The sequence below is a fragment of the Phalacrocorax carbo genome, chromosome 20 (genome assembly GCF_963921805.1).
Source record: "Phalacrocorax carbo chromosome 20, bPhaCar2.1, whole genome shotgun sequence".
NCBI lineage: Eukaryota > Metazoa > Chordata > Aves > Suliformes > Phalacrocoracidae > Phalacrocorax > Phalacrocorax carbo.
In genome coordinates, this window is record NC_087532.1 from 5,720,663 (window position 1) to 5,747,781 (window position 27,119).

At 52.5% G+C, this 27,119-nt stretch overlaps 1 protein-coding gene across 2 annotated transcripts in view; it reads right to left on the reverse strand.

Moving 5' to 3' along the window:
• The window catches only part of CASZ1 (castor zinc finger 1), a 96,788-nt gene extending 72,085 nt beyond the window's left edge, over nucleotides 1-24,703 (reverse strand). For both annotated transcript variants that reach the window (XM_064470148.1, XM_064470147.1), the window contains exon 1: nucleotides 24,563-24,703. In XM_064470148.1, the coding sequence (XP_064326218.1) occupies nucleotides 24,563-24,611 (49 nt within the window). In that variant the 5' untranslated portion in view covers nucleotides 24,612-24,703. The remainder of the gene's footprint in view (nucleotides 1-24,562) is intronic.
• Between the last annotated feature and the right edge of the window lie 2,416 nt (nucleotides 24,704-27,119).

A 27,119-nucleotide genomic window follows, 5' to 3' on the forward strand; every position in this document is an offset into this window, starting at 1 on the left:
CATTCCTGAGCACAAGCAAGCAAAATCAGCATGTCAAATATCCCAGACACTCTCAGCCCAGTGCCTCAGCTCTCCTCTTCCAGACCCGCTAGGCTCAATCCCTCTCTGACTGCTCTTACGCTAATGTCACTCCGCTAAGCTCAGAAGAATGATTTTCCCAGATGATACCATGTCAGTGACAGAAGAACTGGGCTTATGGCTTTCCACTGCCACTCACATCAAACTGAGAGACAGAGACATACCACCCAAATCTGAACTCTTCATCCCATTCACCCAACTACAAGATGTTTTCCAGCTCCTGGCTGTGCTGGAGTCAGGGTCTCCAGACTCATTTGCAGCGAGAGTGGAGTCCTTGAGAGAGGAGATGTGTCAAACAGGTACAAGTAGGTGCAAAGAGAACAACAGAAGGTGCCCCAGGTCAGCACTCACGTGCATTTTCCTCGGCCATGTCTGAGGAGACTTGGAGTCAGAACAGAGCACAGCTTTGCATGGGGGTCTCAAACAATTCACAGTGCAGAATGACTGTCCTGTGCACTTCCTTTTCCAACACGTCGTTCAGGATGCCTCTACAGCAATGCCAGTAACTGCCTGTAGGGAATTTTATGTTAGAAAATGATCTAATGCACTCTTAATCACCTGGTCTTGCAATCTACAGAAGGAAATAGGAGCAGCCAGTACAGTATGACCCTTCTTCCAGACACCACTGACTTTAGATACCGTTATCAGTGGTAGCCTGGTCCATGTCCCAGAACTCAAGCTCTCTTTCAGTTAACAGGCCATGAAATTATTTAGACTATTCTTGATATTACATTCTGTTATATTTGTAATTAACACGGAAGATCAGCAGTGCCATATCCTGCAATCCCTGTATTTTTCTGAATACAGAGGAGACTATGTGCTTAGAGGGACTTAGTCTTCACCTAAGTCTGCATCTGCTACGTTTATGGGAAGCCACCACTTCACAGCAGACCTATCCTATAAGGAAAGGGTTTGATATTGCCAGAGATTTTAATCCGTGTGTATTTGAAATACGATATGGGAACCAGCACTCTAAAATCGGGTCTTACCTCCTTTTTTTTGGAAAGGACTTTTAAACAAAAGAAAAAAATCTGCCAGCACACTAAGCATTTGGCGCTATCTTCAATCAGGGAAGCCTAATTATACCCATCATACTGATGAGGAAGCACTGGCACAAAGCTATGCATTCGCATGGCTACAGATACAAAGTGAATCAGTGGCAAAGCTGGAAATAAACCCGGGAAGCACAGTGATGAGCTCATCACCCACCTCAGCATAGCTGCATGCGGCTGGTCACGGCCTAGACCATGTCCTACCCATGTCTGGCAGGTTACAGAGCTGGTGAGGCACCCTCCACACATCTACTTAACAGGGTGAAAGTTTAATTCCCAGTTCTGAGATGGCTTGGAGTGCTCTGGGACACTCAGGGGACCGGTCACATAAGCTGGCCCACAAAGACCAGACACTCAGCTCACTGCATCGTTGACAGACTGGCGGGCTGCAGTCACCCAACAGCCAGAGCATCAGGTCTGAGCCACTGAGATACCCCACAACCACACAGACCATGGGAGAGATGAATCATCTGCTCCTCCTTCTGAAGCAGCTTAATCAACTTCCCTGCATGTGGATCCTTGCAGCAAGGTCCAGCCTGATCTGTCTGCATATTAATGAACCCCTAGCACGTAGAGCCCAGAGATTTTCCTTGGCACCAGGGGCCAGCACTTGCCCTGTACTCTCCCTGCCAGGTGCGGAGTGCTCGGGTCTAAGAAAGGCTGCAGAATCCCTTGGGATTGAGAGTCATTACATAAACAATACAATAGGATCACAGGCTGTAATTGTAAAAGCGCCTGAGGTCTTGGCACTGAAGTCTGCCTCAGCAAAGGCCTCTAAATGGAGACCCAAACAAAACAAACAAAAGCCCCAACTCTGTCAGCACTTAATGAACAATAATAAATAATAAATAATAACCCTAGGAGCCAACCTAGCAAGACAGATGTGAGGCACCAGGACAGCTCTGAGGAAAGGCTGACCCTACAGCAGTTGCCTTCCCTCCCCAGTTTCCTGGACATTGAGCTCAGGTCACCAAGTACTTGCAGGTTTAGGTCCAAAGTGGTGAACTCTATCTCTGTCAAGAGCAGGAACCCCCTAGTAAGGTGTATGAGAGCTGCAGCCTTGGTACGTCCCTGGATCAGGACCTTCACCTGCTAAGCGAGCACACACATATACCAAGTCATGCCTAGCTCTTTCTTATTGCAGGATCTCTCTTTAAGTCCTAAAGGCAAAACAAGCAGATGGAGCTGAGCAAGGGAATCCAGATAGGTACAAGTCTGGAGAAGCCTCCCTCCAGCATCATTATAGTCTTGACTCAGAGTCCCCCACCTGTGCCGTGCAAGCTGAACTCCTGGCAGGGCACCAGGAGAGTTGCCTGGCAGGGACATGGGCTGAAACAAAAGGCCTAATTTAAGTATTTTTATAACTTGGTACTTGTGACAGTGGGTTTAGCAGTTGCCAGCCATCTGGAATAAAGAATTACAGCCACCTCCCCTAATCCTATATTGCCTAAACCCTAAAGCTGGTTATGGTGGAAGGATGAGGCAGCAGGTTGGGAGGAGGCAGTGATGGGAAGGTGGGGGTGGAGAAGGGACCACAGGAAAATTCTAAAACTTATTTCTTTTTCCTGAAAGGTGCTGGGTGGTCCCAGATGTGTCAGAAGTATTTCTGCTAGGAATCAAGAGAAGACAGGATGAAGAAAAAGGGGGGAGAAGGGAGAAAAGGAGTCCTCCATGACCACACAGTCGCATAAGCCACACACACACTCTCACACACGCACACAGAGGCTTACTGGTCCGCGCAGGGCTGTCAGGTAAATTAGATCTGAAAGCTGACAATTTCTGACCATATTTCCTTGATTATTTCAAACAAATGCACACCAGCCGCTGTAAGGAGATTAAAGTGACATAAACGTCCCGAGTGGGAGGAGGGAGGGCAGAGAATTCAGGTCACCCCCATCCGTCCCCCATTTGACAGCCGCTATATCGCTATCCAATCCAATAAAAAAATCCCCCCCTTTTGCTTTAATTAATTTTACAGCTAGCTTGCTTAATTACTTTCAATCAAAATCCTCCTGCCATCGCAAAATTAGAGATGGTTGAGCTCCATTAGCCTAAATTCTTCATTTCCATATAGAAAGAGGCTCCCTCGGCAAAGCCAACAGGGCTCCCTCCTAGTCAATCTGCCACCGGACAGATGCCTGTCCCTCTGTCTGTCTCCAGTTCCTTGGGAGAAGTGGTGGGGGAGAAGGATACAGTTTTGTTCCCACCAACCCCTTTCATAAAGCAACTCCTTGAGAGTCCTGGACACAGGAGGCCTCTGCTCACAGCAAAGGCGGCAAGAGGAGAGAAGGACAGCCTGCCCTCATGGCCTTCCTACGGCCACGCTGGAACGAGCATTTCCGTGGCTGCACGAGGGAGCTGGGACGGCAGATGGCCTCCTTTTTGCTGGGCTTTCTGCTGTGCAGCCAGCACTGGTATGGGATCTGGAAGGGACACCTCTCTGGCTAGGGCTTGACCCTGCCACTGTCATCCCACATGGACGTGCAGGCATCACTAACTTGAGCTGGTCTCTGCCGGATGCATGGAAAGGACATCAAGGGGACACAGGGGCAGATCATTTTACATCTGCCTGCTGTGGGGTTTGGTACCTTGCTCCAGCGCATCTGACACTAGCCACTGTCAGAAACATGACACTGGACCATGGAGCTGCAACATTCCTGTAGCTCCTGTAGGCATCATTAGCACCTCTCTCCTGCAACACAAATCGTGAACTGTCCCATTTTGGGCTGATCTGAGAGCAGTCCCAGCTGGTCTCATGTCCATGAAACCACCTCAGAAGTGCAGGGAGTGGCAGCAATAAAGCCATACGGAGCTGGAAAGGAGACAAGAACCCCAAGTGGGTGGAGAGGATGGGTGCAGGAGAAAACCCTGGAAGGAGCTGGGCACGCTGGGAGCGGAGGAGGAGAACTAGCTCCTCTCAAAGGACTGCGGGAACTGGAAATAACTTCCCAGACCGCTCCAGTGGATCATAGTGCAGCATGCTTTACTCCCATTTTCTCCAATTTCCTATGGTCTCCTCCTTCCCCATCTCCCCACACTAGTTGCAGAGCAATGTCTTAATGGGATTTTCCATATGCTCAGCATTCCATGTAGGTACTGAGCCCTGGGAACCGACTCAGTCATTCAACCCAGCCAGCGGAGCTTGGCCCCTGCTCCCTTCTCCCACCACCTGCCCAGGCCACACGCTAACCTGGAGCTGCAGGAAGGTCACACCAGTGCCCTGGGCTCCGCACCTCCCCACCCTTCAAGCTCAAGGGGATTCATAAGCACAAGAAGCCCAACTCCTCCCCCTCCCCGACTCCCGGGAAGACAGGTCAAACCCTTGCTTCTTTAGAACAAAATGAAGAAGAGACAAACACAGACCTATTTTGTTTATAAGCTTAAAACTGAATCCAATGGCGCATCTACCTGGGGATTTTAGATTAAATGGTTTAAGAAACTCAAATAGGCTTTTTAATCCGGTCAAATAAAAAGAGCCCCAAAGAAGCAAAGAATTCACCCTGCCGAGCCTCACGCCTGTGAAGACAGCTGGGCAAGAATGGCTTTCTTATTCTCTGCAACTCCTCCCCACCCTGGCATGGGACATAATGTATTTGCCAAAATCTGGAAGCTTAGGATACACCCTGTTCAGGACTCGTGCAGACTTCACTTTCCCATGGACAACCCACTTCTGTCATGCTGCATAGCACTTCCTTCATCCCTTCTGTGTTCTCGTTTGCTGTTCCGGGCCCTTCCCCCTAATACCTGGCAGGCCATGCAAGCATGGTGCCAGCCCTGGTTATATCACCAGCACCAGCCAAAAGCAATCCAAGAGGCACTAAAACCCATAACCTCCATTCAATGCACACATTTATGCACCGTCTTTCATACAAACTACCTCCCTGAATGCTTCACAAGAGTCAGGCAAGAAGATGAGGGGCTGAGCAGCCACATGCTCGTGAAATGCAGATGGGAGACCAGCAGGGTCTGCCAAGGAAAGCTCCTGCAAAGGGTGGCAACCAGACAGCCAGCGAAGGCCTGGTGGATGGAGACCAACGCTACACGATGTTGGGGAGCTTGATGAACATCTGGAGCTGAATCCTGAGAAAGAGCAGGAAGAAAAGGGGCTCTCTTCTCTGCTGGACGACCACTCCTCCAGGACTTCCAGCCTCCTACCTCCTCCCAGTATCACATCTCACCAACTTTCCAACACAAAGTGTCCCCTATCCCCCACCGCTGCTGTTCAACTCCGGAAATGCTCAGAACCAACCTTCCCCTGCACATGCTCTGCAATAAAATTCCCGACTTGTGTCTCGCCTGCTCCAATGCTCAGAGCAGCTGGGACAATAGAACAGAGAGGCCCTAAATCCACCAGACTCACCCTAAATAGCAATGGCCCATAATTTCGCCTGACATTCAGGAGCTTGTTATTCTTTCCCCTCGTCGCCTGGCTGGAGCTGTTCAGACCCATCAGTGTTATTCTATGCATTAAACGGGAAAAAAAACAACTCAACAACAACCCAGAGAGTTTTCAAGCCTGCCCAGCGAGGGCTGAAGGGGCAGCATCCCTAGCTGTGCTGGCAGTGGGAGAACAGGAGGAATCAATGCCTCAACCCCAGACCCGTCCCCTCTGCAGGGGAACAGCAATGAGTGGGTCCTGCTGAGACCCCCAGCAGAAACACACACATACCCTTTTCTCTGCTTCCATCCCTAGCAAGGGAGCTACAATCTCTCCCAGACCTTCCAGTCTCCCACCTGGTGCCTGGGAAGGCTGCTGCACACTCCTCCTCACCACCCAGGAGTGGGGAGCTTTAACCACAACAGTTTGGGGTTTGGGTTTTTGGTTTTTTTCCAGGCTGGCTCCAGCTGATTAAGGACCTGCAACAGGATGTAGGGATTACAGCAAAACCTGGCTCCAGATCAGCTGGGGCACAGAGCCAAACGAGAGAGCGAGGATTGCCCCCAGCCTGGCTGCCAAACCGGCACTCGTCCTGTTGGGAGGCTGTGAGAGCTGGAGCTCTCTGCTGGAACAAGGCCCCTGCCCTTGCTGGCTCTGCTGGGGAATGGCCTGAAGCCCACATGAAGGGCAGGGTTGTGAGGATGAGGGATCTGTAGCTTACAGGGCTTGCTGGAGAGGGGAAAATCCTTTAGGGCCTCACTCTTCGTGCCTTCGCCACAGGCAAAACAGAGGTGTGAGGGGGCAGGCGCATCCCCACCTCCTGTCTCAAGTGGCAGGAGCAGCCCGAGCTGGCAATGCCCCGTGATTCCCCCATCCCTCTGCCAGGGTCTGTACCACGTGGAGCGTCTAGCGGGTACCCTGGAATAACACATGGCAAAATACTCTGTGCTGAGTTTTTAATCCAGGAAGAAGCGATCAGGGAAGGCAATAATCTCAGTTGGCACACAGAGCACAGCAGGGTCTTGCTTCTGGGGAGGCATCAAGAGCAGAATTAGCTTCAAGGAGACTCTGGGGCTTTTTTTTCTTCTGTTAACACTGATCCCTGCCTGGACCAGCAGCAGCAGCAGCCCCCAGCATCTTTCTAAAGTGCCTGTCACTACAATATCCAACTGCTGTCATCCCCTAGGGGGACATCCCCCCATGCTTGGGTTTTCCAAGTCTCTCTTGGACTGGAGCAAGAGGGACAGTAGCAGTCAGAGCAGCCCTCCTGCTCTGACCTGAAGCTGTTAGCCTCAAGTCCTGTTTTAATCAGGTCTGGCAGAGCTGCTGCCTCGTTTCCCAGCCTGCCACCTCGGAGGGATAATTTGCCAGTGCTTTCTCGGAGAGCTCTGTGGAAGCATTTTGCAGAGCCTGAATATGCCTCTCCTTCATGGCCAAATCCTGCGAGCTTCATACTGGCACATCTCCCTCTCCTAGTGACCCCCAGGCTCTGTCTGAGCAAAGGAGTTCATGACGATGCCAGGATTTGGTCCTCTTTTCCAAGCGCTCCCTGGCAAGACCTGGCAGCAAGAGGAGGAAGCTGCTCAGAGCAGCAGGAGGGGGTGGAAATCTGTCTGGCAGCAGCAGCACAGAGGCTCCTTAGTGCTGCCCACCAGACTCATCGTAGCAGAGAAACTCTGGAGTCAGCTCCTGCCGGCCTGGGGCTGTGGGGGGAAGGCAGGAGTTGATATTGCAGGCAGAGGCCACTGGGATACCATTGAAAGCTGCTAAATATGACCAGGTTAGCACTTTAGTCTTTAATGGCAGGTCACCATTAATAAACCCAGGGCCCCAGGGTGCAGTACAGAGCCTCCCTCCCCGCCTCCCCGAAATACTCATTTCATTAACTTCACTGTGTGCGGCGCTCGGCACCTGTCAGAGGTTTGGCAGCCAGGAGGGTTGGCAAGGGTTAAGGACATCTTATGGCAGAGCTAACCACTCTCTCCTGACAGGCTGGAGCAAGGGAAGCTGCCTGCACGGCACCCTTCTCCTCCCCACTGCTGCCCTCTGCCTCCGGTTCCCGCAGGACTCAGCTGGAGACCAGCCCACAGGTTTTGGACCCACACCGACAGGGCACCCTGAGAAGCTTCATGAATGGGGAAGAAGCACTGTCCCAGGAGCACTGGCTAAGGGCAGCCCGAATTGTGGCCCCTAACCCCAACTCCAGCACTGACTCCTCCTCTGGCCTTCAGGAAGTCACTTCACGTCACCGTGCCTTGCTTTCCCCATCTGCAGAAAGATGACAGCAGCACTGATGGCCACAGCAGGGAAGAAGGGCAGAGGGGAGTTACTTTGGATCCAGGCAGGGAAGAAGCTCTTGTTAAATAAAAAGACTGTGCAAACAATAAAGGCCAAATCCTGCTCTCAGGGATGCTAGAATGACCCATGGGATTGCCCCAGTATACAAAAGAGTAAACTTGGCCATTGCAAAGGGTAAGTGGCAGAGAGAGGCCAGTGGAGCCAGCGCAGGGGAAGGGACCACTCAGGCTCTGCATGTGCCATGCACTCTCTGCAGCCTCGTGCATGCTTCCACAGAGGCCTCCAGTCCCAGCGGCTGCAGCACGGAGGACAGGGAAGGACAAGGTGAGAGGGAAGTGTAAGGACAGGGCTTTGCTCCACCTGCTTTCGCTGTAACGCTGGCCGTTTCCTGGAGGGATGGTGGGAGGGGAGGAGGGACAAACAAATGTCCCAGCTGCCAAAAATCCCACACCAAGTCTCTATCGATCTGCCCTACTTGGCAACTCCAGCTGCAGCCACCGTCTGTGGTGCTGGATCAATAAAACCTGGGCAGGCAGGGAGGGAAAGGCACTTTTATGGGAAAGCAGGATCTTTAGGGGGAAGTATTTTGATTTTTAGAGTGCCTGCAGAGTCAAGGAAGAGAAAATACTGGGACTGAAGCCGCAGCTTAGTTTGGACACATTTCAAATACCTGCTGAGCCCTTTACACTGGGGCCCCAGTGACCTCCTGCACCTGGGAGCCGCCCCAGCCTCTGTCCTTGCTGTCCACCCACAAAAGCCTCTCACCTGCCCTGGATGCTCTCAGCGCAGATGTGCCGGCTACAGCGACGGGCTGATAAGCCACCAACGCACAGCACAGACAGCATGTGCATGGTAATTCTCCAGGAGCTTCCTACAGACCCTCTCCAGGGACCTGGGGAGAGGCAGAGACTCCCACAGCTGGATGAGAAGGAATCACCATTCAGCTCAAAGAGCCTCTGGAGATGCCTCAAGTCCCCAGGTAGCACCTCACGATGCTTTTGCAGTGTGACTGTCACTGGGGCCAGCCCGATGGGGAAGATTCAGACCCTGGTGCTGATAGACAGGCTGATTCGGCAGAGAAGACAGGTGCCTGGCCAGCCTGCACAATTTCCATCCTGCCAAGTGGAAAGCATCACACATTGCCCCCTGGCCTCTCCATGAAGGAGATCATGGCCTGGTAAGATGTAGTGAGCCAGGCAGGTCATGCAGATGACCGCCACTGAACCCTTCTGTCTTTCTGTGCCTGGAGACCACTTTCTTATGTTCAGATCATGTAGCCAGGCAATTACTACCGAGCCCTGGAGACCAGGTGACCCGCTGGAGGAGAGCTCTTGTTTGAATGCTCTGGTGACCCTGGCATTTTACTAGTTTTGTGCCCATAACCCCATCAGGAGAAGGCAGCAGAGGCAGACGAGGAAAGTTTTTTTTCTCAGAGGGCTGCTGGGTAGGGCCAACTCAGTGGCAGGAGTGCCCCGTTCCTAAAGCCAAGAGCCAGCAGCAGCCCGTCGGCTCCAATTAGGACTGGCTGCACGGGGGACGGTGCACTGGGTGTCACCTCCAAATGCCCTTTGGATAGACATGGGGGGGGGGGGGAATCTGCAGTTGTTCCAACGTTTCTTGCTCAGCAGAACAACTGTTGCAGTCCTTTTAGCACAAACCCAGCAACTGTTCCCAAAAGCACAGCCTCCTCAGCTCCTGTCCTTAAAAAAAACCCAACAACCGATCTCCAAAACGCCAGCTTCTGAGTCAGGGCAAAAAAGTTATTAACAAAAACATCACTCAGGGGTGGGACACCTGCTCCCTGACAAGCAACTGGCCTGGCTGCCCATGGTTAGCGTATTACATCAGGCCCCAAAAAGAGAAAGGAAAGGGAGGGAGAAGGGGAGAGAGTGGAAAAGAACAGACAGGGAAGATGACAGCAGAAGGGAGCAACAAAGACAAAGAAGAGCAAGAGAGGGGAAGCACAGAAAGAAAAGAGCAAGTGCGAGCGCATGTGAGAGACGGTGCAGGAGAGAGCGAGAGCGTGTGGGGGAGAGCAGAAAAGTGTGCTGCAAGTGGTGGTGTGTGTGCAATAAAGTGTGGGAGTGCGTATGTGTGAGAAAGACTGCAAGCGTGTGTGCATATGGCAGAGAGCAGAGTTAAGAGGAGGAAGAGAAGAGTGAGGAAGGGGGAATGATGCCATGAAAAGCAAGAAAGCTTGGAAAAGTGTAACAAGGAAACAGGGAGGAAGAAAGGAACAAAAGAAAAAGTGAGGGCCATCAAACAAATGAGAGTGGTAAAGCAAGGGAGCAAAGATAAAGGCAGGGAGGGAGGTATGGGGAGAGGAGGCAGGGGGCACTTGGGCCAGGGCAGAGCCAGGGTGAGGGTCAGGAAGACAGAGGAGAAGGAAAGGGAGAAGGGGACAGAAGAGAAAAAAGGAGTAAAAGAAATAAACAGGGGGGAGGGAGAGAAAGATGTCTATTAAAAACCTCAGTGCATAACACAAAATGTCAGGGTTTATAGCTTCATTCTTGGCATTGCTGGTACTGAGAACCCCACACAGAAATGTCACTGCTTGTCATGTTTAATCACCTGCTATTTGTTAACACCTTCACTGCAAGGAGCCTGCCCCTCACCCCTTGCAGGCTTTCCTTTTGCAGAACAAACTGCGAAAACATGCCTCTGCCTTTCAGCTCTCTTTGGACAGTTCCAGTTGAGCCCAGAGCCGGACAGGGAAGGCCAGGCAGGGCAGGCACACAGGGCATGGCCGTTTGCTCTCCAGATGGGGCTTTCAGCACAGGGTAGGGCTCCTGCAGGCTGCAGAGGTCCCTGGCCAAGCAGGTTAGTGACAGGCACCATCGTTGGGGAGGCAGAAGATGTGCATACACAGGAATGGGACAGAGGATGCTCCTGGGAGAGCAGGACAATGCTAGGAGCAACAGAGAGAAGGTGACTGAGGCAAATTTGGGGGGAGAATGACATCAGGGCAGAGAAAGGAGAGGGGAGTGACAGGGAATGCTCAGCTTGGTGAACAAACAGGCATGGGTATGTCAAGGTGCATGGGGTCATGAGCACAAGGGCAGGGAGGGGCAGGGTACCGGGCCCTTCCTCCTGCTGCATACACCCCCTGCGCTCCCATCCCGCTCGTGTCCTGTGCTGAACACATATAAATAAAATCCCTGAAATCCATGCAAGTCCGGAATTCTCCAATCTGTTTGCTTCAACAGAAACCGTCACATAAAAGCAAACATCCAAAGCTATTAAATGTACAGTTACAGTTCCCTGCCCTGGCATCTGCACTGGTGACTTTGCTCTAGTTCCTCCCAAAGCCTTGGACTAACGTTTTTTATTTATGCCGGTTTTCCCCTGTGTCAGGCACCCATGCCCCCACTGTCTGCACTTCCCACCCAGCTGCATACTGTCTGTCTGACATCACATTACACTGCAATAGAGATTATTTCGAGGTCATCACTAGACAAGACTTTTCCCTACTATTTCATGCACTCCAACTGGAAAGAAATCAAAAAAAAGGCTCTCCTCCACACAGTAGGGCTCTCCCATACGAGCAATGAAAATCTAATTCTACAATTTCCAGGCTTACGGAAAGAAATAAATCATCCCCCTACCTAAATGAAGAAAAAAATTAAAGATGTGTATACAAAGATCATTAGAGCAGCTATTTTGTTTTAACCAAAGAATAGTAATCAGCACTGTTTCAACACAAATGAGGGCTCAGCTTCGGCACGGTCCTTGCCCCACGCTCTGAAATGCTTATGTCAGTGTGCAGCGTTTATGAAGTGCTGATGCCAGTGAAGTTAGACTTCCCCTCTAGAAAATGAGGAGAATTTGGGGAGTCAAAGAAATTACAATACGATGAGCTGTAAAGGGGTCCTAAAGGCATCCAAACTTTTTTTCATGCATTCAAACAACAAAAAACTAGCAGAGACCATTGGCTGCCTGGAGACCAGTGCAAGGGTTTCTGCTCCAGCCCCCCATGACTGCTGGGTGCTGGCTCCCTGGGTGCCCGGATCCCTTGGGCAGCTCACGGAAATGGGCAGCAGAGAGCTGATGGCTGCAGCTGCAGGACCAAGGGGCTTCCCGGCCCTGGTGTCATCAAGATACTAAGGACACACTAGAGGAACACCCGATACAAAAAAAATTCAAACCTGCAGAAATTTAGGCTCATCTCTCTCAAAGCACTACAATATAATTTTGAAATTCAGTTTAGATCATCCAGGACTAGATGCGGGACTGAAGTAAAAACCTTCAAGCCCAAACCAGGCAGTTCTGGAAACCCAAACTCCAGAGCGCATTTGGACTTCACATCTCGGTCTCTGGTAGCGAAGGTGGTGTGTTTCTACACAAATTTTCTTATGCGTTTTCCTTGCAACAGTGTTTTCACAGTCTTTTCTGACTGAGTCCTCACTAGTTTCCTAAAGCAAATATCTACATCTGAGTCTCACACACCAGAAGGACCCTATGGGTGGTGGGGTAACCTGCACTGTGCTCCTTACTGCCCCTGCACTGAGGACAGGGCGTTTTGCTCTGTCTGGCACCTTTTCCAGTCACCCACAGCCCCCGCAAAAGTCCACAAATAAATTCAGGTCCAGTTTTCAAACTCGAGAACAACTGGGCTGTGACACATGAGTCCAGTTGATGATGGCTGCCCCCTGCATGGGGAGGGCAGGCAGAGGCTCAGCCCAGAACTTGGGGACACTGGTTTCTGCCCCTGCCCCAAAGGACCGGCACGAGGTCCAGGAGCCACCCCACATCCTATTCTGGGAACGGGAACAGTACACAGAAAGGCCTCCCACTGGCCTTTTGCCAAGGATAAAATTCACCCTTCTGAACACAGGCCAAGATGATCTAAAGTGACTACTGACTTTTGTTGCCCAACTTGAGTCACCTTAAATGGGCCTATTTTTCAAAGTGTCAGTGCTTAGCACAGCTGAGAATCGGGCCTCTTTAAGATGGCTCATACGACATGTCCAATCACCGCTTTAACAAGAAAGACCAATATTTCTCTCCTGTGTGACTTCTTCCAGTCTGGCCAGGCCTTTTATCTTTTTTTCCTCTCCCCTCCCTTCTCCTTGTTCGTTTCTTTTTCAGCTTTTTATGAATTTCTTTCAGCTTTCCTCCTTCTCCCCCCCTCAAGGTCATGCGGCTCATTTCCACGTTGAATATTTACTCAGCAAGCCAGGTCCTTTCACAGGCGATCACCACAAATATGCTTTCTGATAAAGTCCAGAGAAAAGAAACTATAAAACCCCAAACAATGTCAGAAATATATAAAAAATCCAAACGCAGGAGAATATTTCAACAGAGAAAACTAGCAGGTGAAACACCCTTCGAGTTAGTTTACGCCATTTCCCTGCATTTCAATGATTATTTTCTTGCTCTCTTTTCTTGTTTGGTTTTTTCTTTTAATATTTCTGTTGTGTTGTTAGGGCTGTGCCACCTATATGAGGGAGATTGTTATATTTAACCTCTTCTCTTCAACCACAGTGAAACTCACCCTTGTTCAAAAGCCAGAACCGTTCCAGCCCGTGGGCACCTGCTCCTTTATGACAGCGACCCGACAGCTCAAACCCATCCAGAGCAGAGGAGTTTTCAGCTATGCAGTTTGCTTGTTTTTTCTAAGCCCTCTACTTATAAGTAGACTGCATAAAGCATGATGGTTTGTACCTACCCTGGGTGCAACATGGCATAGCCAGAGATCACACAAAGCAAGGTCAAACCCCACTCTCAGGAATGGATGGAGCCCTTCACATCAGTACGGTAAAGGGAGTGGGTCCTGGAGAATCATTTTCAGATTTAATTACCAAGTCAGCTCACAGACCAATCCCACAGGCTGCCTGGAACGAAGTGCAGCTTCACAAAGTCTATATTCTCTAACCCAGGGCTGGTATCCAGAGAGCCCAGCCTTCCTTGCTGCTCTGAGATGTGGCTATTTTGATAAACCTCCAACTTCAAAGTAACACAATTTGGCCAACACAGCATGACTTTGAAAATCCAAGCCTCCAGCTTGCAGTGGCCAATGAATTTTTAAAATTATTTCTTAGTGACACCATTTCAATCTCCATTTGACCATCAGAGACAGCTATTGGCCCTTCCATGAAGGACAGGTGTTAAAAATGTCAATTCACTTGCTAACATCTCTTCATCTGAGATCCAATGCCACTTGGCCCCATGGCCACTGGGAAATGATAAGGAAAAGTAACTCTGCTGGCTTTTGTAGTCAGGTCATGGTTTTATGACCAAGGGTACATTAGCCTGCAATTTCCCAAGGGAGACAGGCCACAGTCTCCTTGCTGACAAAGTCAGGTTTGGGATAACAAGCATATAGTAACAAAAGGTGCCCACCTACCAAGATCTCTGACGAACACTGCCTGGAGGAAGTGCACTGCTCTGAAAGCAACCCCCTTCTTTTTCTGAAGACAGCAGGGCTCTTTGCCTTCTCCTCACTCTAGAGAAGTTGCTTTAGGTTGCTTAGTGTTGCTACTTTCCTTTAATGAGCCCACTATAGAAAACCAGAAATCTGGGGGTTCCTTCTAGCAGGAGAGAGGCAATTCACAGCCATGCTGCCTGCCCTCCACAGCTCTCCCTTGATTGCTACCTATGGCCATAAGCATCCCCACTGCTCCCAGGGGAACAGGTCCCACCTGCTCCCCACCCCACAGTCGCCTGCTGGCAGCCCCACAGAGCAGAGACCTAGCTATCCTGTTTCCATGGAGCCTGACCTCCTGGAGCTTGCAGAAATATGCCCCTCCATAAACAGATACTTATTCTACCTAGGAAATCCTCAAACACTGTCATGATACTCTAGGTTACGTTGGTTTAGGTAGCTAGCTGTAAATACATTCATGTAGTATTTTGAACAGTTAGTACTACTTCAGGAACCGTGCAGAAGCACAACTTTGCAGAGCCGCACTCCTCAGGGTACCAGTGCAGCTGACATCAGTAACAGCAGGTACCTTCACAGGTACCATGGTAGAGCTATTACAATGGCAAAGGTTTGGGTCCACCAGCATCACAGTAACTAAACAGAAACAGCAAGTTACAAGTTTTACCAGACAGTCAGAGGCCTGAAATAAAATATAATTGCAAAAATACTGATTTCAGGTGCTTTTGGCCACTCACAACCCTGCATTAGCAGCACAGCGATGGTGACACCAGCACGCTGACAGCAGTGATGCTATCCTGAGTGGCAGCATGCTCCAAGGGAGTGGGGTAGGATGTTGTAGGACGCTGTGTTGGCAGTCAGGTCCCTGAAGAGGTTGGGAACGGAGCTGGATGTTACCATATTGTGCACAGGCTCCCCGTGACCCTTCTGTCTCGCTGGCACGGCCCGTCTCGTCTCACTGAGTGCTGCTCACCCTCCCTCCCTCCCAATGCGCACATGGCTTTAATGTTTTTATTACCTGTTTGACTCGCTGCCTTAGTGCTTCTCCTCTTAATGGGGCTGTAACCGTGGAAACGAGGAATAAACGGCCACCAGAAAATGAGATGATTAAACAGGTCACCCTGGCAAAACAAACTCTGTGTTCACACAGCCCAGGCTGTGTATGCAGTTTCTGTCCAGGGTAACGTGGGGCTGGGTGGGAGAGGGCGGGAGGGCTGGGCCAGGCTCCTGGAAGGAGCCCATCACCGAGAGATGCCTCCTTGGAGAAGGTTGGTCTCTGTCCAAGTGCATCTCCCAGGACAGACATGTGGAAAACAGCAAGGTTTGCTCAGGGAAGATGGAAGACAGCAAGGACAAGACACATCCATGTAACTCGGAAAAAAATAGCAACTATGATGAATATAAATAGGCTGGACTGAAAACAAAACGCAAGTCTGAGACGAGTTGGTGTCCTCTGTTGTCCCCATCTCTGGCATTGCCCATGCCTGCCTCGTGGCAGCTCCCAAGGGGAGTGTAGAGATCCTTCTGCCCATGTTTCTCCAGGCCCCTGGGGCACAGCTCGACCACTCTCCTCATCCCCACTAACAGGCTAACAGCCAAGCTGCACTGGTGCTGACAAAGGCAGGGCACCGTCTGGCCAAGCACAGCCAGGACCACAGGCAAGGTGGGATGTCATGGAGCACATACCTGGCTTCTTGACGTTTCAGGAGAAAGGGCATCTGCCCTCACAGCTCCTTCCCTGAAGCCACGTGGCCGGGAGGAAGGGGACAGCAGCGTGGACCTCAATGGGACCACCCATGGGGGGTGGGGGCTGCCTGGCTCAGGGACTTCCCTCCAGCATAGATCTATTCTAACTTCTTTCTTGGGATGCTGCAGACACGGCCCTCATCTCACTGGGAACAGCCAGACGAATTAAACTCCCAGTCTCAGCACTGAGCTGGGGTATACTAAAATCAGCCCTGAGGAATCAGTTTGGAACAAGAGCTCAGCTCAGCCTCAGCACACACAGGGGCTTACCGTGGAAACCAGGAGGGTATGACCACAGCCCTGGGCTGGTGTCCAGACCTGAGCAGGACACCTCCACCACAGCCCTCCTCCTGACCAGGGAAGACGGTTGGTCCACAGCAGCAAGACAAGAAGGCAGGAGTGTCTGCGCATCTCCACGCCCTGCTGGGTGCTAACATCTGAGTATGAGATCCCCTGCCAGCCAAGCTGAGAGGTAATGAGTTTCAGACCAAAATGTTGTTGAAAACAAAAATAAAGCCCCAAAATAAGCACACCGCAATCAAAAAAGCACAATCACAAACCATCATTCAAAGTAGTGAGGTTCCTGCCAGAATCACCGTCCTGTCCCAACCTGTCCAAACCCAGACTCATTGGGTGCTGGCAGTCTGGGAAGAGCAGACTTACTCCACCAAGAGCAACAAATTCAGAAGAAGAAATTGGAACGGCAAAGCTTGGCGAGGTGGAGATGAGAGACAACTGCTTGAAGCACAGAGGCGAGTGGTTGTGCTTTCTTTCAAAAAAAACAGCAGGTGGTTTATGAAAAGGGCCCTATTCTTTAGAGTAATTTGAGCCATATTTCATTGTTTGATAGAAAAATCCTAATATTCATGACCTCCTTTAACTGGAAGAAGTTTGCTCATCTGAATATCAGCCCACAGACAAATGGGGAAATGAAAAATAAAGAGAGTAAGATAATGGAAGGGAGGTAAAGGGGCGGGGGGGAAGGAAAGGAAAACCAAGACAGAATTAAAGGCCGAATGGGAAGTCCAGGAGGGTAACAAAGAGTGATGGGACTGTGGGAATAAGGAAAGGAAGGAGGACATAAAGGAAGGTTATTTAGCACGAAGAATTAAATAATGCAGCACAGAAAAAGGCTGAGGAAAACAAGAGTGAATGACTGAAAACACAGCAAGAGTGAGCAAAGGAGCTTTCTCTGAAAGTTTCCAAGCTCATGGATCAACTCTGCAAAACTGTCATTCTTGTCCTACTGAGCTTCTGTTAAAAATATTCACATGCAATCAAGAAATAAAAACAGACCCTCTCTCCCCAGCCTCTGTTCCCTCACCCTCTTCCAACCGGGTCCTCCTCTGCTAACATCTGCTGCCTGCCTTCAGGACATGCAGATGGTAATTACTCCAGGAGCAGCTTCCTCTCCTTTCTCTGCTTGTGGAGGGCCACTTGGAAGAGAGCTTCAAGCCATGGAAAGATACCACACACACCTCCACGCCACATGGCAGGGAGAGGGGGATGTGGGAATCAGGGATGTGCCCAGAGAACTTGATAGCACAGGGGGTGGAAGGTGGGTGAAAAAATGAAGACATTTGTCTACAGAATATGCCAACAAAACATCCCCCCCAGCCTGAAGAAGGGAGGCCTGGGGAGAAGTTGGTTTGACATCTGGAATTGCTCGTGCTCCTCCAGATAGGGGAAGGGGTGCTGGAGGAGAGGTGTGCTGGGGAAGCGCAGGTAGCGAGGAGGAGGAGGGCTGCCCTGGGCGGGCCGGCTCAGGGAGTAGATTCATACAGGCACGGTGCTGGCAAACACCATGCAGAGAGGTGGAGCTGCTTTAATGAGAAGATGCGTCTATGACTCAGGCCTCAAAGGGATTGGGACTTTATTATTTTATTTTTCCATAATAAATTATGCCCTGGGATGCCAGGTCCCGCCGGGTTTTTCTGGAAATACCAGACAAAAGCTGGTGTTGCTACCTGGCTTTTGACAGTTTCCCATGTATGGAAGCTAAAGTTCCTGGTTATTCCTCTGCTCTGCCTCAGCCCAGCCAGTCTCAGGAGAGGGGCTGACACCACAGCATCATTACCACAGAACAGCCCGGCTGGAGCTCTGCACCTCCCTGCCCAGGTCCCGGAACGCCCTCCTTGTGGGTCCGCGACAACCTGCCCTGGACCCAGGGGTGCTCAGAGCCCGCAGCACTGCAGCTGCCGGGGCGTTGAGGGTGCCACAGGTCAGGCGGGCGCAGGAGCTCCCAGGAAGCAGGAGCAGGCTCAGCTCTCCCACACCCCAGCCACCACACCCCGGCTGGAGGGAGGAGCGCTCCTGCCCGACCCCCGCACCCATCCATGGACAGCAGCCAGGCCTCATTCACTTATCTCCATCACTGAAGCGCCCAGCCCTGGCTCTGGGCTGCACAGGGGAGTATGATTATGCCCACTTTATAGATTAGGAGTTATTCATCCCACACCAAATCCTCAGACTCTGTCATGTCTCACAGACCTGTTCTGGAGCTCTCTTTGTTAGACTTCAGCTAAACTTGGCCCTACTCGCATTACAAAAATCCCCTGTAAACCTGCCTGCCTGCGGCTGTGGACCAAGCCTGCTGCCAAAGCCATCGCTGCCCCCGGCAGCAGGAACGGTGGGGGATGCACTGCAGCAGCAGTGGGAGCACAGGGACATCTAACACACAGGGCACAGACCACGCTGATCTTCTCTCGCTGCTAAGAAAGATTCCCTCGTTGCCACAATGATGCAAGCGCACGGAACCAGAGCACAGAAGAAGGTGATGTCTTGAGAAAGCAACTTGGAATACACAAAGATCAGCACGATACCAACACAGGGCACGTGAGCGTCCGGGAGTGTGGAGGTGGACGAGTGTCTGGGGCAGATGTGCATGTGCAGGACAGGGTGACGGGGACGTGGGTGTTGGGTGTGGGGAACACCTCCAGAAACGCTCCAGCAAAGCTTGGTGTTTTCACTGATTTCACAAGATCCTCTGCTAAAATGTCACCTCTCCAAAGCAAAACATGTGCATGTAGGTGAATCATCGTTTCACACCCCAAAACCAGGAATGGGTGGCAAAATTCTCTAGTGAGGCACCAAATCTTCAGAGGATTGCCATGAAGTGCACCCAGTGACTTTAGTCTTCCTATCCTTTTTCCTTGTATCTCCTCTCTCCGCCCCTTACTCTCTCTTGCCAACCTACATGGGTTGTTCAGCTTTGATTCTAAGCATGAAACTGCCTTAGGACTGGAAGCTTTAAGCAGTTTCCCAGCCTCCAGAAATTTTCTGGTTGTGTTTCTCCATGGCAGAGCAAACAATTGCCTCGCTACCTGGGAAATTTAAACAAGAACATATTTTACACAAGTGAAGTGCATATTTTTGGTTCACTGTAACTATTTGTTCTCAAAAAGGCTTGACAATCCATTTTATTTTCTGGAATCACCACATGAAGAAAGATGGGAAGTCTCTTGGGAAAGAGGGGAGAAGGCTGGTGCCAGGTTAACGCACTGGGAAGAGAAGTTAACAGCTGGACTCAGCCACTGAGAGCCCTATGGATGGGCAACAGGGGGTCTACAGTCTGGGGGAGGGAAATGCATCATCATCCCCCTCCAAAACACATTCTGCTCCACAGATAAAGCCTGTGCTTATGTGGAACAGCAGCCCAGCCCACAACTGCAATCAGTATTACTGTCTGCCTAATCAGCAAGCTCCGGCCAGGGACCAGGAGCCCACCAGCAAAAGCTGCACAAAAGAGAGGGGGAAGCCCCAGGGTACCGATCCCAGCCACTGGCCCTGCTCTGTGTCCCATCTGTCAGTCCAAAAGCAGTCCCCAACTGGAAGAGCTCTGTGCAGCCCCTTCAGTGCTCACTGGTGGCCAGAATCTGGGCTTTGCCCATGCAGGGGCTGTTCTGTCACCCTGCCAGGTCCGTCCTCCTACAAAACCATCGTGACCTGGTCCTGCCCTTGACCCACCCGTGCCCCTCTGGCTAAGCACTGTGCACCCCCTCTATGTCCTCAACCAGGCTGCAGACATCTGGGGCAGCTCCCCAGCCCCGGCCAGTGTTTCAGTCTGTAAGATCACTGGTCAAGCAGGAATGGGGATTAGAAGCTAGCAAGTTTTTCTTTCGCTACTGATGTCTGCCTCCATCTAGCATGCGAGCCCTGGGAGAGGAAACAGGGAGCAACAAGGTCCTGGTCCAAGGGGCTCTCAATCCTCAAAATGGATTTTACCTGTCTCTGAAAGCTGCTTCCATCTCTCACCCCCCATTGCTTTCTCCCAAGGGAAATCAGTCTAAAAGGGGCTAATGGAACAATGTCCCTCTCTCTCCCCCCTCTCATTTTCTCTCTTTTTTTTTATTAGCATTTGTGGAATTTATTCCCAAACTCTCCTAATCTTTCGTACACAACCATTTGATTTGCATAACCCAGCCCCCTCTCATAAAAACTGGCTGCTAGTTTAATTAAAAAATGTAAATTTGCTGTCATCTCGGGGCCTGGTGAATTAGGACGACATCGGCATTTTTTATTGCTGAAGACGTCCAAATTGATCCAGTCCGCATTGAACTGGAGGGGAGGAGACGGTGCCGCGTGGGACTTTTGGGTGTAGGTTCTGCCCCTCCCCTGCTTCCAGCCAAGCCTCCTCTGCCCCCTCTTTGCTTTGCAAAGTGCAGCTGAAGATGAGGACACTGGTTCTCCCAAACCCCAGCTGGATCGGCCAGCGTGGCCTCTGCAGTGTCAGCACTTCTGGGAGCTGAGCCCTGGTGGCACCTGAGCTCTGCAAACCCTGGGAACAGCAGTGAATTCAAACCCTGGGAGGGAGGGAAGAAGCCCAGGTGGAGGTGGGAGATGCAGCACAGGCAATGGTTATCTTCACCTCCCACAAGACTTTTCATTACTTTCCAGATACTTTCAACCAACTTTTCAGAGGGAAACCTAAATTGTAGGCCACCTGGCAGCCTAGGGGTGTGATCTGATGTTAGAGGGAGAGTCAAAGTGGCCACAAAGGCTCTCGCTGTGAGGGAGCCGAGCGCTCTGGCAGCATGGGAAGTGGGACAGGCAAGGCTGCACAGGCAAAAGCCCTGAAATAAATTCCCAGCTCAGACAGTCCTTTTCAATAGAGGCAAGGAGGACTCAGAGTGGAAGCATAAATAGTCCAAGAAAACAGAAAGAGAAACTGATGATATGGAAGCTACGGATTAAATGTTCAGTCCCTTCCAGCCGAGGTATCTGTATCATTCACAGCCGGTTTTAGTACATGTTGCCTCTCCCCCTCTCAGACACAGTGTTTCACAGTGGAAGGATGTGGTACCTGCACGCGTTGGCAGACCCTGCTCTGTTGGTAGCAGACCTGGTTTAGATAGAATAGGACCCAGAAGACAGGGCACAGGTGGGGAAACAGGAGTTTAATATCTCAGGGATCAATTTTCTGGTCTTTCAGTGAGTTATCACTCTATAGCACCAAACCAGTAGAAACACCCCTATGGACTTCAACCAGCTTTGAAGCAAGCTCTTCAAGTAATAGCTGAGCTCTGCTTAACACCACGGTGAGAAGGTTAATCCCTGCCTGGGTAAACTCTTCTTCCAAGGTGAAGTCTTCACTAGGTAGGCTTAAGCACTTGAATGCTTTCTACCCAACAAGCATCTCAGACTACTGAAAGAGACCTGAACACCCAAACAAACTTCCTGTGAACCTTCTGTAGACCATGAGCTCAGCACAGGAATGATACCAACCTCAACTGAGCCAATGTCTCTCCAAAAATCCGTACTGTCAAACAAACAAAAAAAAAAGTTGGCACCAGCCCAGAGAAGGTGTTCCTATCCCCTGGGTGTTTCAAACAACAACAGTGATTTGACAAAACAGTCACAAAACAACCCTCTGAGTGGAAAATTAGGTGTTTCTCCACCCATTTACCATAGGTTTCTTGGTCCCCATTCTGAGATCAGTTCCTGTAATCTCATACCAAGGATAATTAGGCTGGGGAACAGTTTCCCAAAGGAAGTGACAGGTGCCCAGTCACTCAGGATATTTACAACCAGACTTACAGAAAGTCACATGTAGGGAACATCTTGCCACGATCCTGGGTGGATGGACTCAGTCCATGAATTCTTTCCAGCCCCCAACCACTATGAAAGTTTCTGGCCCTAGAAGGTCCATGCGAGGACTGACTCAGCTAAGAAAGCCCTCGGCAAGAGCAGACTGTCAGACCCCACATACCAAGTCCCTCTGGGAAAGAAACCCCTCCAGACCTGCCTCTGCCAGCTGGCAGCTCGTGTGAGCAGCCCTCGGGCATAGCCTCTGGGGAGCCACAGCCTGAGGGCTTGGAGAGAATTCAAGAGGCAGCGACTGAGGGAGATAAGCTGGCCCAAGTAGATAAGGGTTAGAGGTGGTGATTATGGGGCAGGTCTTTGCCCCGAGATCATGACAAGACGGGTTCACCCACACACAGACCGAATGCTGACTTAAACAGATCTTCCAGATCCTCATTTCCATGGCTTACTGCAGCCCCGGGTTCCCATACAGCAGCACCAAAACCCACGTGTTACCTGGGCGCAGCGGCAGGAAGGCCGAGCGCCCACGACGCTTCTGAGGAGAAAGGGTCACTTTTGGGGGGGCAGGTGGCGGGGTGGCAGTCCCTCTTTGGGTGAGCGGGGCTGGGTGGGCCAGGCGGGGCAGGGGCGGGGGCCGGGCGCGGGGGCCCATTGGCCAGCGGGCCGGGCTCCAGCCGGCAGGGGGCACTGCCTCCCCGAGTAGGGGCATGGCCCCGCCTGCCTCGGGGCCAAGACCCGCCAGGAACACCCGGGCAGCTGCCTGCAGATCCCATCTCTGCGCTGCCACAGCTCCTGGAGATGGAGATCAGGGGCTAAATCACTGTTTATTGCTCTTTAAAGCATTTGCCCTCCTGCAGTTTCACCACATCCTTAACTCCTGGGCTGCCCACGCAGCCTCCCAGCTCCTTGATCTAGAAGGGAGGCAGCCGCACGCCCACGGCTGGACCCAACCAGAGCTGGCGCGTCGCGCTTGCGGGTGGAAGCAGTTCCTGAGCCGCTCGGTTCCTGATGTCAATGATAGAAATAAATAAATAAATGAAATAAACGATGACAAAATTATCCTCTCAATCAAAATATCAGAGTACATAGTTCAGGCCCAGTCAATCATCAACCAGTTTATTACCATCTTACTCCTTATTAAGAAAACCAACACACACGCACACGTACACATACACTCGGCAGTAATTACCTGGACCATGGTGGATTGCCAGCACAGGCCTGTTTGGCCCATTGCTGTCATTTAGCTGTTAAACAGGAGAGAACAGTTGACACCATTTTGGAGGAGCAGGTATGGTTGTGTTAGCAGGTATGGAGCTAAAGTGGTGGGACCAGGTCCCAGAGAGGGAGGTAACACGGCCCAAGGGTTTCCTATGGAACTCTGAATTTGCTGACTTTGCGAAGGCTAAATAAGACCCTGCCCCAGACTGGCCAAGGGCTGGAAAACTCACCAGCACACCGGACCCCCAAGACCCCTGCTACAATCACCCCCCAGGGTGATGAGCCCTGTCTGCCACCACACCCAGCAGAGCCCACGCACCGGCCCAGCCCACCACCAGGCCAGACCCTGCTCCCCATCCTGATACCTGATCAAAAAACCAGAGGACGTGCCACAAAAAGCTACAACCCAAAACACACCCAGCCCCAGTACTGGGGCCTGTAATCTAAAACCAAAACATTGCCCCAGTCTGGCCACCCGTTCCTCCTCCCTGTGAGATGCGAAGGGGTGGGGGAGGTCTCATACACCTCACATGGAAGGACAAAAACAAACCCATCCCAGATATGCCCAGGTTGAAAAAAAAAATACTCATTAAATGTAATAAGCAGCCTCTTCATCTGACACTGCCTTGTCCCAAATAAATTAAATTCCTTTTCATTTAGACAGCACGGGAACCTGACAGGCAACCTTTACCAACGAGACGCCAGAGCTCAGAAAGGGAAAGAAATGAAAGAGAAAACAACCCACACAACTTACAACAAATATAAACGCAGAATCATTTCAAAACCCCCGTAAACTTCCCCTCCGCATCCTCCCCCGGCCAGCCCGCGCCTCGCCCCGCCGCCCGCCCGCCGCCCCGGCCCGGCCCGGCCCGCGGGGGCCGCCGCGCTACCGGGAAGGACCCGGCGGAGCGGAGCGGAGCCCCCGGCTCACCTCGCCGCCCGCCTCCGCGGGGCCGGGGAGAGCGGGGCCGGAGCGGCGGCAGGAGAGGAAGCCAACTTCCGTAAAACAAGTGAAAGAAAAGTGAAAGAGGCTGCGAGCCCCCGGCAGCACCTGGTGCCGCCCCCGCGCCCCGCTCGGCCCGGCCCGGCAGCCCCTCGCACCGCCCCGCCACCCGCCTCGGCGCCGGGAAAAGTTCGGGGCGGCTGCGGCGGGACCGGGCGCAGGGTCCCGGAGAAACTGCCCGCAGCGCCCGGCCCCGCGGCGGCAGCGGCGGCGGCGGCGGGGGGACGCGAGGCGCGGCGGGGCGGCCGGGGCCGGGAGGGCACCGCACCGGGGGCAGCGGCACCGGCAGCCGCACCGACCGGGGGCTCCGCCGAGCGGCGGGCGGGGGGCCGGGGGCAGGAAAAGGACAATTGTGCTGTACTTACCATAGTCGGAGAGACGAAAGCCGAATTCACTTAAATAATCAACTTTCATAATACTTAATTAATACCTAATTGCAGCTGATTGCTCCCGAATAACAAGTTGTTTAAAGCACTGATGTCATTGCCGTGCCGGTCCTCCCCGAGTCACTTTGGCAGCGGGGCCGGGGGCGGGCGCCGGCCGCCGCGGGGGGCGGTGACTGGCAGCCGGCGGACACGCCTCCGCGCCGGGCCCGCCGCCGGGGGCAGGTGCGGGGCCGGGGCCGGGGCCGAACCCGAACCGAGCAGAGCGCGGCGGCCGGGTCCCCTCGGGCGGCCCCGCGCACCCCGCCGCGGCCCCGGGCCGGCCCGGGCGGGAAAGGGGCGCGGGGAAGCCCCGCACTCGGGGCGCGCTGGCGGGCAGGGCCGCGGGGCTGCCCGCCGGCACCGGCCCGGCCGAGGCGGCCGCGATGCCCCGCTCCCATCGCCGCCGGCTGCCGCCGCCACCCGCCCCGCGGGAGCGCGGGTCCCACGCGTGGAGCCGCAGCGGGCGGGGAAAGCGCCGCCGGAGCGGGGCTAAACCGCGGGGGGCTGCGGGGGCCGGGGGCCGCGCCGGTGCCAGGGCCCGGCAGGAGCCGCAGCTCTCGGGCAGGGGCCGCCCCGGGCACAGCCCTCCCACGCGTGTCCGGGCCCGGCCGTGCGGTGCGGGGCAGGGCACCGTGGGGTGGGCGCCCGTCGCCGGTGGCGGCCCGGCAGCGCTGGGTGCCCGGGCCCGGGGTGGCCGGTGTCACAATCGTGGACGTTAAAGCATCTTGCCCAATGCCCCACAGGAAGCCAGCGCCGCTCCGCCGCGGGAGCGCTTGGCCCACAGGAGGGGTGGGTTTTCTTTTGCAGCGAATTTCCTCATTTTTTGTTGCTTTATTTTTCTAAGTAGCAAAGAATGCGAGGGAGGTTCTAAGAGGCGTGTTGGGTAAACACAGATATAAGCCTCTTTCTTTAAAACAAACGAGCAGATTATTTACCTGATTAAATAGGTATTCTGAGCAGGTTGTAGGCTGTTTTCGTGAACACACTATGTCTGGCTCCGTGATTTTGGCAGAGCAGGGCTCCTCACCAGGGCTGGGGAGCAGTCCATGAACTCACCAGCTCTTAAATTTTTTTTATAAGCAGAACTTAATGTGCTTTTCAAAGGAGGCCAGCATCATTACCCCACTGCACGGATGGGGAAACTGAGGCACTAGCAAGGGAAGTGACTCGCCAAAAGTGGCTGGACAGGTTAGTCACAGGGCTGGAAAGGAGCCCAGGTTGGTCTGGTTCCGCACACCGGGAAACACTGCACCCAGAGAGTGCCCTGAGCCCAGAGACCCAACACAGCAACTGCAACTCATCACCTAAGCTTCCTCTCAGCAAGCACTGGCTGCATATGCATGCGTACGGGCAGCACACGGGGCCAGAGGGCAGGGAGAACGAAAAGGATAGGGGGAGTCATTTGTGAAAACCACAAGTATTCCAGCTTCTCCTGGAAAATATCTAAACAAAGTCAAGTGAAACGGAGCCACCCAGGGACCCTTCGGGCCAGGAAGCAGGGTGGGGACAGTCGTGCCAGGCAGGAGGCAAGCGTGCCCTGCCTGGGGTGCTGCCCAGCCATTGGGCAGCGGGAGCCCAGCCAAGCAGCACTCCTGAACAGAGCCCTTGCATGGGCTCCCCTTCCCACCTGGCAGAGGCAAGCTACTGCTTTAAAGGAGATGGGCAAAACGTTATCAGCATCGCCCCAACTTCCCCTGCTGGTTTCTAACTATGCCATCGGCTCTGGCCAGCACTGTCACCCAGCGCTGCCTTTAAAATCCTGCCTGTTTGCATTTCCCTCAACCCCCAACACAGACCTCAGCCCCACCAACAACCCCCACAATCCTCGTCAGAGCCTGCCCTGGTCCTTACGCCCAAGTCAGACGCTACAGCACCTGCCAGGGAATATCCTACCCTGGGAAGCGACGGACAGCACCAGAAACATTTGTGCTGGTTCATCTCTGGCTTTGTAATAGCTCAGTTTGGACCCAACGCTTTCTTTCAGGTGTGAGGTCGCTGATGGGTCCTGTAAACTCACTGCACCTCACGTCACCCAGATTTCTCTATTTTCACTTCTCCTGTGAACTTAATATTTAAGCAGTGGGAGTTCTGCTCATCACTGTTACTCCCTAAGGGAGCAGCCACAGCTATATCTCAGACTCCTTATGAGGGGAAACACACACTATAACATGATGTGTCACTGCACATACGCAGCCACACAGACCCTCTAAACATACCTGTTCTTCTACATGCACAGAGCTGAGCACGTTCACACATCAGTATACAAATGTTCCCCACCCCTCCCATCCCAGCACACACAGGCAACATGCATATGCACTCCAACAAAGAAAATGATACTCTGTGCTCGCTCACATTCAAATACACACATGAACCCACACACACAACCTAAACACACCCGGAGGATCCCCTCCACAGACTTCCCACTGTCCCTCCCACTCCTTGCAGGAATAACTCGCCAAGGTGTTTTTTCAGGTGAAGTCCACGCCCTGCAGCTGAC